The 15,598-nt window shown below is 66.5% G+C and overlaps 2 protein-coding genes across 2 annotated transcripts; one reads left to right on the top strand and one right to left on the bottom strand.

Annotated features, from left to right (window-relative positions):
* Positions 1 to 7,304: 7,304 nt before the first annotated feature.
* Positions 7,305 to 8,335, bottom strand: CLPS (colipase). Its single transcript, XM_075722548.1, has 3 exons — positions 8,240 to 8,335; positions 7,514 to 7,636; positions 7,305 to 7,442 (listed from the first exon to the last, which is right to left on the bottom strand). Exons 1-3 carry the CDS (start codon positions 8,333 to 8,335, stop codon positions 7,305 to 7,307), a joined length of 357 nt encoding a protein of 118 aa, XP_075578663.1.
* Positions 8,336 to 11,742: 3,407 nt separating this feature from the next.
* LHFPL5 (LHFPL tetraspan subfamily member 5) lies at positions 11,743 to 14,932 on the top strand. The gene is made up of 2 exons (XM_075722547.1): positions 11,743 to 12,154; positions 14,676 to 14,932. The coding sequence occupies exons 1-2, from the start codon at positions 11,743 to 11,745 to the stop codon at positions 14,930 to 14,932; spliced, it is 669 nt and encodes a 222-aa protein (XP_075578662.1).
* Positions 14,933 to 15,598: the final 666 nt, after the last annotated feature.

Below are 15,598 nucleotides of genomic sequence, written 5' to 3'. Positions count from 1 at the left end.
CCACAGGCCTGATCCTGCCCCGTTCCCCCAGCGTGGCCAGGGCTGGCCCTTTCCCCATGCATTTCCAATCCCTAAATTTCCGGGTTGCGATCCGAACGCCGGCCCCCGTTGCAAAAATCCTCATGCAAGCAGGCGGGGGGCACCTCCAGCCAGAGGCTTTGCCGGGGCTGAATCCGTCCCCGAGTCCCCATCGCCCCCACGGCGCTTCCTCCCAGGCACCGGGGACAGCTTTGACAGGCTGAAAGGACGCAAAATATTTCCCCAGATTATTTCCCCCGTGGGGAAGAAGGGGGAAAATCCCCGCAGCCCCGGCTGGAGATGAGCAATGGGGGGGTGGGCAGGGTGCAGGGGTCCCCCAGCCCCGCCGCAGACCCAAGCCCGCAGGATGCAGCGGGGCCGGAGCGGGGAGGATAAATAAAGTCCGGCTTTGCCGTCCTGGCCTAGGGCCACTTCTAACACAAAGTACATTCCGGTCTGGACGTAACGAACTGTACCAGCCTCTGCCGGGGGCGGCCGGGGCTCCCCGCCAGCCCCGCCGGGATGGGGGTGTTGGGGTGGGAGGGGTGCAAGGGTGCAAGGGTGCAGGGGTGGGGGAGCGGAGGGTGCTGCACCCCCAGGGATGCTCAGCCGTGAGGTTGTGCCGTGCGACGGGGATGCTCCTGCACCCCCAAAAAACACCCTGGGGAGATTCCCCCTCCCCCCCGCCCCCCGGGTGCCCTAATGCTTGGTGGGTGCCTGGGGAGGCTTGGGGTGGGGGGACACCCGGCAAGGACAGGCACAAGGTCAATGCTACGGTGGAATTCCTCCCCAAAAAAAAAAGAAAAAAAAAAAAAAAAACAAAAAAAGAAAAAAAAAAAAAACCAGGAAACCCACCCTGCAGCTCGCAGGGTTTGCTCCCGGCCGCAGCATCCCCAGCTCCGGGACCCGCACGGGGGGAGCCCGGTGGGGCCGGCGGGGCCGGGCTCTGCCCCTGCGGCGGAGCAGCCCCGGGCGGGCCCGGTGCCAGCGCCCGGCGTGGGGACGCGATGTACCGGGAGCGCCGGGAACAGCCTGACTCAGCAGCCGGGGCGGCGGGGGTGCTGCCAGGGGCACCGCTCCGCAGGGCCCCCGGGGGGTGCCCGGGGGGGGGGGCACGGGGGGTGCCCACGGGGGGGGAGGCACGGGGGGGGGGCACGGGGGTGCCCACGGGGGGGCGGCGGCTGCCCACGGGACCCCCCCCCCCCCCCCCCCCCGCTGCTGGCAAGGCCCGCGGAGCAGATGCACACACACACATTTGGGTATCACACCCCCCCCGCACTGGCATCACTCCTGGCATCAACCCCCAGCACGGCCCCCAGCAGCCCCCCCAAACTTCCCCCCCCCCCGGCATCCCCACCATAATCCCCCCCACAGCCCCCATAGCGTATCCTCAGCATCCCCCCCAACACTGCCCAGCATCCCCCCAAAACCCCCCAGCATCCCCCCAACTCCCCCCCCAGCATCCCCACCATAATCCCCCCTGCAGCCACCCCAGCAGCCCCCCAACATCCCCCATAGCGTATCCCCAGCATCCCCCCAAAACCCCCCAGCACCCCCCCAACTCCCCCCCCAGCATCCCCACCATAATCCCCCCCGCAGCCACCCCAGCAGCCCCCAACATCCCCCATAGCGTATCCCCAGCATCCCCCCAAAACCCCCCAGCACCCCCCCAACTCCCCCCCCCAGCATCCCCACCATAATCCCCCCCGCAGCCACCCCAGCAGCTCCCAACATCCCCCACAGCGTATCCCCAGCATCCCCCCAAAACCCCCCAGCATCCCCACCATAATCATCCCTGCAGCCCCCCCAGTAGCCCCCCAGCATCCCCCACAACTTCCCCCCCCAGCATCCCCACCATAATCCCCCCCAACACCCCCCAGCATCCCCCCTGCATTTCCCTCCACCCCCGGTGCTGGCCTGCTCCCCCCGCCCAGCTCAGCAGCATTTTGGGGAATTTGATGCTGAAAATACCCAGCGAGGGGGATCCCAGCTGGGGGGAGACCCCCCCCCCCCCGCCCCTCACAAAGCACCCAGCCCGCCAGCCCCCCCGCCCCGTATCGCAATAATTAATTCCTCCAGTAGCACAAATAATTCAGCCGGAGGATTTTTCCACTTGTGCCCTGGCTGGAAAGCATCCGGAAGGGTTCCTGGAGGTGTGGGGGGGCCTGCGTGGCCCTCAGGGCCACCTCTGTGGCCCCCCCAACCCGCTCCCGGCCTCCACGACCACCCCAAGCCGGGCAGTCCTGGCCCCGGGGTGCTCTCCGGGCTGCTCGGGGCCGGGGGAGCATCCTCGGGGGACCCCGTCCCCGGCCACGCTCCCAGCCCCAAGGCCGACACCGAGGATGGAGCGGGGATGGAGCCCCCCCACACCAGGTTTTGGGGCTCCCCAGGGCTGCGGTTTGCCCGGAGCCAGTCCCTGCCCTCCCACCAGGTCCTTCCCCACGTCCAGCCCGGGGGAAAAAACATCAGAGCGGAAAAACAGGAGAGCGTCTGACATTGTTCCCTCCGTCACATGCGAAGGCAAAGCCGGAGAGGCCGGGAAAAAATCTTCAACAATTGGTTTTGGCAAGAAGAGGCAAACCAGAGCTTTTCATGAATTTCTTTTTTTGTTGTTGTTGTTGCTAGAAAGGTTGCTTTTCCTCCAGCAAGAGCTTGACGGACGGCTTCTCGCCAGCTCCATCCCTAAACCATCTCCCCAGGACGGTGCGATCCCGGCCCAGATTTAGGAAAAGCCATCAGGGCGCCGCAGGATCAGGCCCCCATGTCCCTGGGGGCTGCGGTTGGGTGGGGGTCTGCGCCCCACTGCGCCCCACGGCTCGGACCCGCCGTGGGCGCTTCACCGCTGCAGGCGCAGGTTGAGGTGTCCCCCGTCGGCACGGGGCCGGGGGGGCAGAGGGGGGCATCTCCCCGGGGATTTGGGCTTCCCCGAGCCCCCAGTGCTGCCTGGGGTGCCCCCGTGCTTCATCCCCGCGGCTCCCGCCTGGCAAACACGGCGGCCACCTCCAGCCAAAAGCCACCCTGGCCGAGGGACACCCCAAGAGGGGCCACCACCCCCCCCGCCCCCCGGCTGCACCGGCCACCGCCTTGCGATGCCCCGACCGAACCCGGGGCGCGGGGAGACGTCATGCGGAGGGGGAGAAAAATAAAACGCAACCCCAAAAGCAAGCGGGCACCCCCAGATGCCTCTGGGCACCCCCAAACACCTCTGGGCACCCCCAGATGCTCCTGGGTACCCCCCCAAACACCCCTGGGGTACCCCCAAACACCTCTGGGCACCCCCAGATGCTCCCGGGTACCCCCCAAACACCCCTGGGGTACCCCCAAACACCTCTGGGCACCCCCAGATGCTCCCGGGTACCCCCCAAACACCCCTGGGGTACCCCCAAACGCCTCTGGGCACCCCCAAACACCCCCGGGGCACCCCCAAACGCCTCTGGGCACCCCCAAACACCCCCGGGGCACCCCCAAACACCTCTGGGCACCCCCAAACGCCTCTGGGCACCCCCCAAATGGCTCTGGGCACTCCCCAAACACCCCTGGGGCACCCCCAAACGCCTCCAGGCACCCCTAGATGCCTCCGGGCACCTCCAAACACCCCCGGGGCACCCCCAAACACCTCTGGGCACCCACAGATGCTTCCACGCACCCCGCAAACACTCCTGGGGCACCCCCAAACGCCTCCGGGCACCTCCAGATGCCTCCGGGCAGCCCCTGGGGTGCACAGGCCTCCCACCAAGCACGGGCATCCCCAGCACCCTCCAACCCAAACCCCATGAGCCCCCCCCGACCCTGCCGCAGGATCAGGCCCCTCCACGACACCACTCTGCAGCAAACTGGGGGGGTGGCAATAGGGCTGGGCCCCCCCACCCCGCAAATCACTGCCCCAAGCTGGGTGCTACGGGGCTGCCGCCTGCCTGGGCTCCTCCATGGGGGCCGGGGGCAGCTCAGCCCCCCCCCCTAAAAAGAGGCATTTACCCCCCTGGGGCTGGCAGCCCCCCTGCCCACGGGGGCAGAGGCTGCAGGAGCAACCCCCCCCCCCCCCGGACCCCCTTTTTCTTGGGATTTTGGCAGGGCTGGGAGGGTGCGGGGAGCCCTTGGTGGGGTCGTCTTTGCTGGGGGCATCTGCAAGGATGGGGATGGGGTGGGCACCCCACCGGAGACCCCCCCCCCCACTGCTGGTGATGGTAGGGGTGGGGAGCGCAGTGAATTGGGGGTGCGGGGACACCCCGAGAAGCAGCTTCGCGGCATCTGCGCAGAAATTCGGAAAGAAACGCAGGAGAAGGACGAGGAAAAGGCGGCGTTTTGCAAAAAAAAGGGTTAAAGCAGCGCGGAGGAGAAGAGGTGAAGGCCGAGGGCTGGCGGAAAGGGGGGGGACGCGAGGGGGGCGGAGGTTGGGGAGCGGAGCACGGCTGTGCAGAACATCCTGTACCCTCCTGCGAGCACGGCCCGCGGGGGGGGCACCCCCCCGCTGCAAGGGGGGGCACCGGGGGCACCCCTGGGCGAGCAGGCTCTGGGTGCAAAGTGGGGTGCAACAAGATGGGGGGAGACTGGGGGGGGGGGGAGGGCTTGGGGTGCCCCCCCCTCGCAACAGCCCTTCGGCCTCATGCTCCTCCTCGTTGGTTTTTTAACCAAGCCCCCCCCCCCGTTGCAAATTAGGGTGGGAGGAAGGGGCACCCCAATGCTTGCACCCCTCCATCGCCCAGGGTGAAGCGAGTGCAGGGGGTACATGGGGGGGGAGGCACAAACCCACTCCCCCCCCAGCCACCGGAGACCTCACCGCAGCGAAATCTGCCCGCACAAGGATGCCCTGTCCATACCCCCCGCCCAGCTCAGGGTGCCCGCACCCCGGTGTGGGGCCCCCCCGTCCCCGGGGCTGGCAGCACCCCACACGCGCCGGGGGCCCCTTCCTGTGTTTGTTAAGACGCCGTGAGTCAGGCGTCTGGTTTTCGGTTTAAGCCAATATTTACCAGCCCAGAGCTGCCAACATAAAGCCACCGCTTCACCAGTAAATATAGGGCTGAGATGGGGGGGACCCTTCATGTGTGTCCCCCCCCCCAGCACAGCCACCCCCTTCCCACCTCTCCGCTGCCCCCATCCTCCTCCTGCCAACATAGGGACACCCCAAAAATGGGGACACCCCAAAAATAGGGACACCCCAGAAATGGGGACACCCCCAAATGCCCATCCTATACACCAGGAGTCAGCCCAGGCTGCCCCCCCCCCAATATCCCCCTCTCCAGGGAGGGGGTTACCCCCAAAGCGGGGCTCAAGGGGTGGCAGGGCTATGGGGCTGGGTGCATTTCGGGGCCCCCCTGAGGCTGAGCTGCCCCTGGCGTTGGGGGGGTCCCTGCTAGGCCGGGGGGGTCCTGGGGCTGGGGGGTCCCAGGCTGGGGGGTCCCAGGCTGTGGCACACAGCGGCTGCCCTCTGCGTGCCCCGGAGCCCCAGCGCTGGCCGCATCCTGCCCAGGCCAAGGATGCAAAGCCCCGGGCCAGGCTGGGGCCAGGCAGGCGGGGCTCCCAGTATCCCAGTATCCCCAGTATGTGTCCTGGGTGATGGCAGCCCCTCCGGGGTGCTCCCCGCTGGCGTGGAACGGCGTGTGGGGCTGGGGACCCCACGCAGATGGCGAGGCCAGGGAGAGACCCCCTGCCCCGTGTCCCCCGTCCCCCCCCCCCACGCCCCCCTCGCTCTGCCCGCGGTGCCCGTCTGCCGCGGGAGAGGAGCCACCGTCCCCGTCCCCATCTCCCCCTTCCTCCAGGCCTCATCCCGCACCCATGAGGACATCGACCTGGTGGCCTCCTCCTGCCGGGACCACCGCGAGAAGGCCACCGAGACCCTCAAGGCTTTCGCCACCCACCACAAGTTTAAAATTAAAATCCGGGTCAGCGTTTTCCCCTCTCGCAGCTCTGCCGAGCCAGGCTTGCAGGGGCCGGCGCGTCCCTGGAGCATCCCCTGCCCTGTCCCCACGCTGCTCCCCATGTCCCCCCCCCCCACGGTGGGGACCCCCCTGGCCGTGCCACCCTCCCAGCCGCGTCCCCGGTGTTTTTCTGCAGGTGCAGATCCGGTCGCCCTTGTCCTGGAGAGAAAGTTTCCTGCAGGACAGCCTCCGCTGCCCGGTACGACCCCCTGCCCCCCAGAGCCCCCCCACCCGGCGCAGAGCCGCCGTGGGGTGCCCAGCCCCAGGGGCGCTGGGGAGCGGCGCTGGGGGTGCCTGGTGCTCGTTCTGCCCCCCGGGACACAAACGCGTGGGGTGAAGACGGCACCGGAGAAGCCAAGACGCCCCCGCTCCAGTGACCCCTTCGCCTCCTGCTGCTCCCCCAGCTCTGCCAGGCGGGTGCCTCCTCTTCCTCACCCCCCCCAGCACCACCTCCCCATGCCCAAACTGCCGGCTCCGAGCTGGGCATCGCCCCCCTGCAGCCCCCCCGGCCAGGGCGCAGCTCCGCGGGGGCAGAGTTAAGGGGATGTGTCACCTCGCTGCCCGCCGGGGCTGCTCCCAGCATCGCCTCGCCCCAGCTCCATCCCGGATTCCCGAAGCCCCTGCGCATCTCGGAGCCGGAGAAGCTGCTCTACGAGATGCTGCTGGGGGTGCTGCCCGAGGGGCCCCCACGGCACGTACAACCGCTGCCCGTACGAGGTTCTTTTTGGGGAAAGACTCCCACCCAGCCGCCCACCTCCCCGCCACGTCTGCGCGCCCCGAGGAGCAGGCGCAGCTCCCGGCGTGCGGGGTCATCCGGAGCCCGCAGCGCGGCACAGTGCCGGCGGACACGACCCCCGAGCACCCCGAGCACCCACAGCTTCAACACCACCTCCGAGTCCCTCTTCTCCGGCGACAAACCTTTTCTAGGGGACATTTCCAACCGGAGCAGCCGCAGCAGTAAATAAACCGAGTCAGGCACAACCTGAGCAGCTCCCTCGGATCCTGGGGCTGCTGCGTTCCCCTCCCCTGCACCCCCTTTGCTAACGCTCCCCCCGAGCAGAGCCCACCCCATGGCTCGCTGCCGGCTTGGCCAAGATTATTATACAATTGCATACAATGCGCACGCACGTTTAGGTAAAGCCATCGTGTCCCTGCGGCTTTTTCCGGGACCTTCTGGCCCTGCTGCCCCTGTCCCGGGGCCGGAGGGACGCGTCAAGTGAAAACGCCGGCTCGCAGCTCGGCAGAAGATGCTCTTTACTTGGAGACCCCCCCCGGCAGCCGGGGCAGCGCGGGCAGGTCCGGGCATCCCTGGGGAGGGGGAAAGGCAGGGTGGCAGGGGCAGAACGGGGGGTACCGGGGGGGTCTCTTCCTTCACTGCAACCCGTCAGAGCTCCGGGGGTCCTTGCAGAGGCCGAAGTCGCTGTTGGTGATGGAGCCCACGATGGTCTTGTCGGCGTTGCAGCTCAAGCCGCTCTCGCAGGGACACTTGTAGTAGACCCCATAGATGCTCTGCGGGGAGCCAGGGCACGGTGCAGTGTGGGGGGCCGTGTCCCCGTCCCCCCCGCCCCGGGAGCACGTACCTTCGGGGAGCACTCCTGGAACTCGGCCGCCTTGGGCGCGCACCGGGCCAGGCTCAGGCCGCTCTGCCGGTGGCAGCAGCCGCTCTTGCACTGGGCGCTCTGCAGGCACAGCTCCCCGGTGTCCTGCTCGGCGAGGCAGGGCGTGAGCACCAGGTCCCTCTCTGTGCCCCCCCTTAATCCCCCCCCGCCCAGCCGTGGGCCCCGGGGGTGCGGGTGGGTGGCGGGCACCAGCTCTGCCTTTTGGCGAGGGCTGCCAGCACACCCGAGCCTCCCACCCCGCAGGATTTCCTCGGTCTGGCCCAAAATACGAGCCGCTGAAGCACTGTTTTCTGCTGGCATCTCGGGAATAGGGCTGAGACACCGCGGGGAAAGCGTCCCCCCCTCCCCGCGAGCCCCCCAGGGAGGGGGTCCTGGCTGGCACAGGCAGCTGAGAGCTTCAGTCCCATCCAGTTCCAGGCTTCCCCGTCCCAGATGCTTTCCCAGGCTCCGAGATCCCTCACAACCCTGGAAAACCCAGCACGCCATCCCCACCTGCCTCAGTTTCCCCAGCCGCAATACTTTTTGCTCTCGGCGGCTGCAGCTGTAACCCTGGGGGTCCCCGACTCAGCTGCTGCTGGAGACCAAAGGACTGGGGACCCCTCCAGCCCCCCGCCATGCCGTGCACCCCACTGCAGCCCTCCGGGCATCCCCCGGCTGTGGCCAGAGCGGGGTCAGTGTCCCTCTTACCAAATTGAAGATGAGCCCTCGCTCGTGCGGCGCAGACAGGGCCGGGGCCAGGAGCAGCAGGGCCAGGAGCAGGCAGGAGGGCAACAGGTTGGCCATGGTGGGCTCGCTCGTGGCTCCGCCGCGGGGCCGGCGGGCGCTTTATAGCAGGCGTCTCCATCAGCTGATGTGGCTGCTCCTATCACACCCCAACCCGTGGCATTGGGGCAGCGCCGTGACGCCCTTCCCCAGCGCAGGAAAACGGCGATGCCGGGGCTGCTGGGCGGTCCCGAGGTTCCTTGCCCTGTCCCCAGGTGACCGTCCTGCACCGGCCATGCCAACCCGCCCTTCGGCAGCTCCTCTGGCAAAGCGAACGTGAAGCGATGGCACTCCTGCGCTTCCCGCGGGTGGGATTTCCAGCCCTCCCTCCTCTCCTTCGCCCTGGCTGCAGGGAGCCATGGAGTTGGGGGTCCTCCGAGATGCCCTCCTTGCCGGGTGCTGCTGGTGGGTTCATGGGCAAAGCGAGAGCCCATGGCTCCGCTCCGTGGGGAAGCGCCCACCCCCAGACCTTCCATCGCTCAGCCGCTGTGATCACGGACGCCAAGAAACCCACTTGAGAAAGCCCAAAGCGCAGCAGGAGCGAGCCCACCCCCCTGCTAGCATCCCGCCGGCCTCGCTCGGTGCTCCGCAGCCCACCCACGTCCCCATCCCGTGGGCCACCACCACACCCCGCCCTGCCAGATATCGGCTCTCAGCATTTCGGTGCTTGGGGGATGCGGCTGATGAAAGGGAACGGGCCCTGGGAACCGCACAGCTTTTCGCACCCGCGCTGGCCCGGCTGCCCTGGGCAATGATTAACGCCCGGGCAGCCCTGGCCTCGGGCGGCCTTGGGGGGTGACGCCGGGGCCGGCGCTGGCTGCGGGGTGGCTGGCGCGCTGGCACGTGGCATCTGGACCCCGCAGCAGCAGCTGAGCCTCTGCGGTCCCTCGGGATGCGGGGCCGATGTGGCTCCTGGAGAAAGGCCCCGAGGTGGCCGTAAGAGCCCGCGGGCCGGTGGGGCAGGCTCCGGGGCTGCCCACGCTCCTCTGGCAGTGGGACACGGGGCCAGGCAGAGACCTGGCCCTGCCCCAGGTGCTGGCTGACGCCCCGGGGTGCCCTGGCCGCAGGATGAGCCCCTTCCCTTTCTGCGGCCGGGCTGTGGGGACGGTCCCCTCCCTGCCTGCAGCCGCAGCCAGCCCTGGAGCTGATGGGGGGGGGTCCAGGGGCCTGCAGCCCCCCGCCCCAATGACACCGCACCCCATGCACCCCCCTCCAGTGGGGGAAGGCTCTGGGGACACCAGCTGGGAGGGCAGAGGGGAGCAGCCGAGGGGGCACAGCATTTGGGATGCATCCCAGGGAGCATCCCAACATGCATTCTGGGGCACGCATGCATCCTGACATGTCCTGGGGGTGCCTGGCACGTCCTGAGGCACACAGCGATGCCCAAAGCGCATCCCGGGGCACACAGCGATGCCCAAAGCGCATCCCGGGGTGCGCAGCATGGGCGCAGGGCACGTCCTGGGGCGCACAGCGATGCCCAAAGCGCATCCCGGGGCGCGCAGCATGGGCGCAGGGCACGCCCTGGGGTGCACAGCGATGCCCAAAGCGCATCCCGGGGCGCGCAGCATGGGCGCAGGGCACGCCCTGGGGTGCACAGCGATGCCCAAAGCGCATCCCGGGGCGCGCAGCATGGGCGCAGGGCACGTCCTGGGGTGCACAGCGATGCCCAAAGCGCATCCCGGGGCGTGCAGCATGGGCGCAGGGCACGTCCTGGGGTGCACAGCGATGCCCAAAGCGCATCCCGGGGCGCGCAGCATGGGCGCAGGGCACGTCCTGGGGTGCACAGCGATGCAAAAACACATCCTGGGGTGCACAGCATGGGTGCAGGGCACATCCTGGAGCACAGCCCAGGGTGCACCCCCGACACAGGGCTCATCCCACAGGCACATCCCGGGGTGCATCCCAGAGCACATGATGGAGGCACAGGGCGCATCCCAAGGGAGCATCCCAGGGGTACGGGGCACATCCTAGGGGCACATCCTGGGGGTGCATCCTGGGGGCACAGGGCTCGTCCCAGGGCCACGGGGCTCATCCCGGGGGTAGGGGGCTCACCCCTAGGGGCGCATCCCGGGGGTGCAGGGCTCATCCCGGGGGTGCAGGGCACATCCCAGGGGTTCAGGGCTCATCCCGGGGGCGCATCCTGGGGGCACAGGGCTCATCCGGGGGGTTCAGGGCGCATCCCGGGGGTTCAGGGCTCATCCCGGCGGCACAGGGCGCATCCCAGGGGCACATCCCGGGGGTGCAGGGCTCATCCCGGGGTTCAGGGCACATCCCGGGGACACATCCAGGGGTTCAGGGCGCATCCTGGGGACACATCCAGGGGTTCAGGGCGCATCCCAGGGACACATCCCGGCGGCGCAGGGTGCATCCCGGGGGTTCAGGGCGCAATCCGGGGACGCATCCCGGGGGTTCAGGGCGCATCCTGGGGGTTCAGGGCGCATGCCGGGGGTGCAGGGTGCATCCCGGGGGCACATCCCGGGGGTTCAGGGCTCATCCCGGGGGTGCAGGGCGCATCCCGGGGGCACATCCCGGGGGTTCAGGGCTCATCCCGGGGATGCAGGGCGCATCCCGGGGGTTCAGGGCTCATCCCGGGGGTTCAGGGCTCATCCCGGCAGCGCAGGGCACATCCCGGGGGTTCAGGGCTCATCCCGGGGGTGCAGGGCGCATCCCGGGGGCACATCCCGGGGGTTCAGGGCTCATCCCGGGGGTGCAGGGGCGCATCCCGGGGGGCACATCCCGGGGGTTCAGGGCTCATCCCGGGGATGCAGGGCGCATCCCGGGGGTTCAGGGCTCATCCCGGGGGTTCAGGGCTCATCCCGGCGGCGCAGGGCGCATCCCGGGGATTCAGGGCGCATCCCGGGGGTGCAGGGCTCATCCCGGCAGCGCAGGGCACATCCCGGGGGTTCAGGGCTCATCCCGGGGGTGCAGGGCTCATCCCGGGGGGTGCAGGGCTCATCCCGGGGATTCAGGGCGCATCCCGGGGGGTGCAGGGCTCATCCCGGCAGCGCAGGGCACATCCCGGGGGTTCAGGGCTCATCCCGGGGGGTGCAGGGCGCATCCCGGGGGCGCATCCCGAGCCGCTCCGCCCGGCTCCTCCCGATCCCACCCCGGCTCGGGGCGGGGGGGGTCGCGCCGGCTCCTCCCGGGTCCTCCCCGGCTCGCTGGAGGGGGGGGGTCGCGCCCCCGCCCCCCGGGGCGGTGCAGCCGCAGCGGCCGCCGGAGCCGGAGCCGGGGCGGGGGCAGCGCCGGGCAGCGGTGCCGGTAGCGGTGCCGGTAGCGGTGCCGGTAGCGGTGCCGGTAGCAATACCGGTAGCAGTACCGGTAGCAGTACCGGTAGCGGTGCCGGTAGCAGTACCGGTAGCGGTGCCGGTAGCGGTGCCGGTAGCCGTGCCGGTAGCCGTGCCGGTACCGGTAGCCGTGCCCCCGCCATGCCCAAGCTGCTGCCGGCGCAGGAGGCGGCCCGGATCTACCACACCAACTACGTGAGGAACGCGCGGGCCATGGGGGTGCTCTGGGCCCTCTTCACCCTCTGCTTCTCCATCCTGATGGTGGTGACCTTCATCCAGCCGTACTGGATCGGCGACAGCATCGACACGCCGCAGGCCGGCTACTTCGGCCTCTTCTCCTACTGCGTCGGCAACGCGCTCACCGGCGAGCTCATCTGCAAGGGCAGCCCCCTCGACTTCGGCACCATCCCCTCCAGCGCCTTCAAAACCGCCATGTTCTTCGTAGGCATCTCCACCTTCCTCATCATCGGCTCCATCCTCTGCTTCAGCCTCTTCTTCTTCTGCAACGCAGCCACCGTCTATAAAGTCTGCGCCTGGATGCAGCTGGCGGCAGGTGAGCGGGGCCGGGGGCCACGACTGGGGGGCCGGGGGCTGCCCGTGGTCCGGCCAGAGCTGCTTTTCCCTCTCTGCCCCCACCTTGGCTCTGCTGGGGGGGGACCAGCCAGGAAAAGACACCAGCATAACCTCCATGCCCCATTTCCTCCCCTTGACTGGTTACCGTTGGGGAATTTGCAGTAAGCAAAGCCCGTCAGAGCAGCTGAGACCCAGCAGACTCGGTGCACGTGGGCGACGCTTCCCCGCCGCGCGCTGCTCCTGCTGCCGCAAAACCACGCAGCACCGACGGCCCGGCCGCGGCCCCGCTTACCTGGGCAGCTTTCCTCTGGCATCGCCAACGCCGTCGCTCCCGCTCTGCCCCGCGGCGCGGCAGGCTCGTGGCTTCGCAGCATCAGTCCGAGAGCACCCAGCGCCGCAGGGCCGGGGCACGGGGGTCCCTGCGGTGTTAGGGATCCTGTGGGAATTGATGAGGGTACGGTGATAACGTTTGCTGGGTTATTTGGTGCCTACGATACCCCCTGCAGCAACCGGTAACTCTCTGAGCTCAGGGGATGACATGCCGGGGAGGTGGCACAGGAGGAAGGGACTGACCATAGGATTTGATATCATCACCCACGTTTTCCTACTTTTCCGCTCATCCCCACATCCCTCCGCTCATCCCTGCGGATCTCCAGCCTTCCCCATCCCTCCCCCAACGCAGCAAGACACCCGAGACGCCCGGTAACCCAGGTCCTGCGTTCGAAGCCTCAGCTGAAACCCAACCCAGCCCTTTGCCGCTCCTGAATCATTCATGCCGGGACCGGCCGCAGCCCCCGCCGTCCCCAGACACCCGGCTGAAACCCTGCGGCAGCACGGCCGTGGCATCGGGGTTGCTCCAGTTCCCGGCTAAAGAAACGAGCTCAAGCAAAGATTTAGATAAGAGGCTTGGGGGAGCTCAGCCTCCCAGGGAGCCGGAGCAGGGAGAGGCTTTGCTGTCATATTTGGGGCTTTTACGTGCATTTTTGTGCCGGATGGGGGAGAGAAACCTGACGCAGGCAGCTCCGGCCACACAGACAAGCCCAAACCATCCCCGACGGCCCACTTCTTCTGCACCAGCCAGGTGCTCAGGAGCTTTCGAGCTGCCACCGGGCAGCGCAGATGCTGCTGCGGTTCTGGGAGTTATTGTAAAAAGGAGGCAGGTGACGAGCGGATCCATTTTGTGGCCTTCGCTCTGTGCCAGGGTCCATTTTCACAGAAGTGATTTCTTCCAGCTTCCCCCATTTCTCTGTGCTCCTCCTCTCTGTCAGCTACAGGGAAGAGTAATTAAATACAAGAGAAACCAGCTGCTTCTCAATGAAGAGAAATGTTTTCTGCAGACCTAGGAAGCTGCCCGCTGGCCTTGCCACTCTCATGTCCCCAAACCAAGGGAAAAAACCCATTGGCAAAGGGCGAGGCAACCACCCCAGAAGTGTTTTCTGGTTTACCGAGCACCCCGTGACAGAAAAGGCGCTGCTGGGGGCAGGGAGCGTCTCGCTTCGTGGATGTCCACGAAGGGCAGGGACAAATGGCCGCTCGTCAAGAGCTCCCACCGTGGGTTGTCTCTGGCATGAGAGGAGCCTGGGAGGTCCTCACACCTGCACAAAAAGATATAAAGGACCAGTTATTTCCATGCTCTGCACCACGATAACAGCGGAGGATGCAAAGAGCCTCTGTTAGTCACATCCCAAAGCCTTGCAGATGAGCTCGGCTCTTCTCCCGACCGAACCCAGTCACTCTTGCCCAGCAAATACAACAATTTCTCTGAGCACGTTGGGGGGAAAAAAAATAAAGCACTCCTAAGCTTTTCAGACATGAGCTGCTTGGAGGAAGAGAGCCCTTTGGCAGCTCGCGCTGGGGTTGTCGTAACTCCCACGGCAAAGCCGCGAGGGCGACGTGCCGAGGGCTCCGTGGCCGGGCTGGAGCGGCCGTCGAGGCCGTGTGTGCTCGAGGTCGGGCGATGAGAGCGGCTGCAGGAGGAGCCGGTGGCTGGTGGCCGGGCTGGAACCACCGCAGCTGAGCAAGCAGAATGAATCTGCCTGCAAAGCCGCTGCCGAGGGCACCGCTACCTCGGCAAAGCGTAAGCTGAAATCCAGCTACGCGTGGGGCAATAACAAGGTTCTCCACCTTGCACCGGCTAAATCCATCCCAGTTTTGTTCGGAGAAGATGTTTCTTTGGAGCGAGACGGCCAGGGATGCGTGCGGAGGCAGGAGAGACGTTGCCCGGGCAACGCGGTGATGGGAGATGCTGCCGCAGCGCGTCCTTGACGGGGAGCAGCGTGCCGCGTCCCGCTCCTCCCCGGCTGCAGCAGAGCAAACAAATTAGAGCCCACGGGCAACGGCAGGGCGTGGGGGACCTTGAAGCCAAGTTCGCTGGTCCGCGGCATTTTCTCTCTTCGTAGCGTCGTGCTCGTGGCCGGACGCAGCCTCGCCGCGCTCCGCCGCCGGCAGCGTTGGCTCAGCAGGCAGCCGGCGGCCGCCCTAACGTCTCCCTCTCCCCGCAGCTACCGGGCTGATGATCGGCTGCCTGATCTACCCCGACGGCTGGGACTCGAGCGAGGTGAAGCGCATGTGCGGGGACAAGACGGACAAGTACACGCTGGGCGCCTGCACCGTGCGCTGGGCGTACATCCTCTGCATCATCGGCATCCTCGATGCTCTCATACTCTCCTTCCTGGCCTTTGTCTTGGGGAACCGGCAGGACAACCTCCTCCCGTCTGATTTTAAAGTGGAAAATAAAGGTAAAGGCAGCTGGAGCTGAGCTCTGAGCCCCCGGCCTGCTGCAGAGCGTTTCCATACGGCAGGGGATTGCTGGTATTTGGGCGGGAGAAGCAGGAGAGCTATCGTGGTCATCACGCTGCAGGTGAAAGCACACCTACACCGTATTCCCATACCCCATTAACACAGTAATTATCTTTTTGTTTTACAGAAGAGGTCAACGACTGACAGAGCTGATCACCACGTAAGCGATGCCCGCAGTGATTTTACGTAACGCTGCTGTTGTATTTTGAGGATTACTAAAGGATTGACAACTGTATAGATTTTGGTGCTATAGTCACACTGGGTTTATTTGTGGTTAAATGGGAAGTAGTCTTTGCTTTGCCTCCTGAAACTAGGAGAACAGAAATCCTTGCCAAGTGATCCCCTAAAAAAAAAAAAAAAAAATTAAAATTTGAAGTTCATTTGGCAACAGCTGACCTTTTCTTTCTCTTCCCAGGGACGCCTAGAACTTGTCTTCCATCAGCTTCAAGAGACACAGCCCTTTTCTTTAAAATGACTTTTCCAGGAGCTTTAAACTTACCAACTTCTGTGGATTTTCTACAACTGTTCTTTTCACCTAAGGGGCCACTATCAGCTCACAGCTCTCATGGAGTTTATTTGATGGGAAGAGCCCAAAACTGGACATTTTTTTGATTTTTTTTTTTTT

Source organism: Pelecanus crispus, chromosome 17 (assembly GCF_030463565.1).
Source record: "Pelecanus crispus isolate bPelCri1 chromosome 17, bPelCri1.pri, whole genome shotgun sequence".
NCBI classification, from domain to species: domain Eukaryota; kingdom Metazoa; phylum Chordata; class Aves; order Pelecaniformes; family Pelecanidae; genus Pelecanus; species Pelecanus crispus.
The sequence above is the reverse complement of the archived record's forward strand: the minus strand, read 5'-3'. Positions and strand labels throughout refer to the sequence as shown.

Excerpts from the sequence above, each read along its gene's own strand:
- LHFPL5 (XM_075722547.1), top strand. The coding sequence starts at position 11,743 with ATGCCCAAGCTGCTGCCGGCGCAGGAGGCGGCCCGGATCTACCACACC. Across the intron at positions 12,155-14,675 it reads CTGGATGCAGCTGGCGGCAG|CTACCGGGCTGATGATCGGC; the intron begins GTGAGCGGGGCC and ends CTCTCCCCGCAG.
- CLPS (XM_075722548.1), bottom strand. The coding sequence starts at position 8,335 with ATGGCCAACCTGTTGCCCTCCTGCCTGCTCCTGGCCCTGCTGCTCCTG. Across the intron at positions 7,637-8,239 it reads GAGGGCTCATCTTCAATTTG|GACACCGGGGAGCTGTGCCT; the intron begins GTAAGAGGGACA and ends CTCGCCGAGCAG. Across the intron at positions 7,443-7,513 it reads TCCAGGAGTGCTCCCCGAAG|AGCATCTATGGGGTCTACTA; the intron begins GTACGTGCTCCC and ends GGCTCCCCGCAG.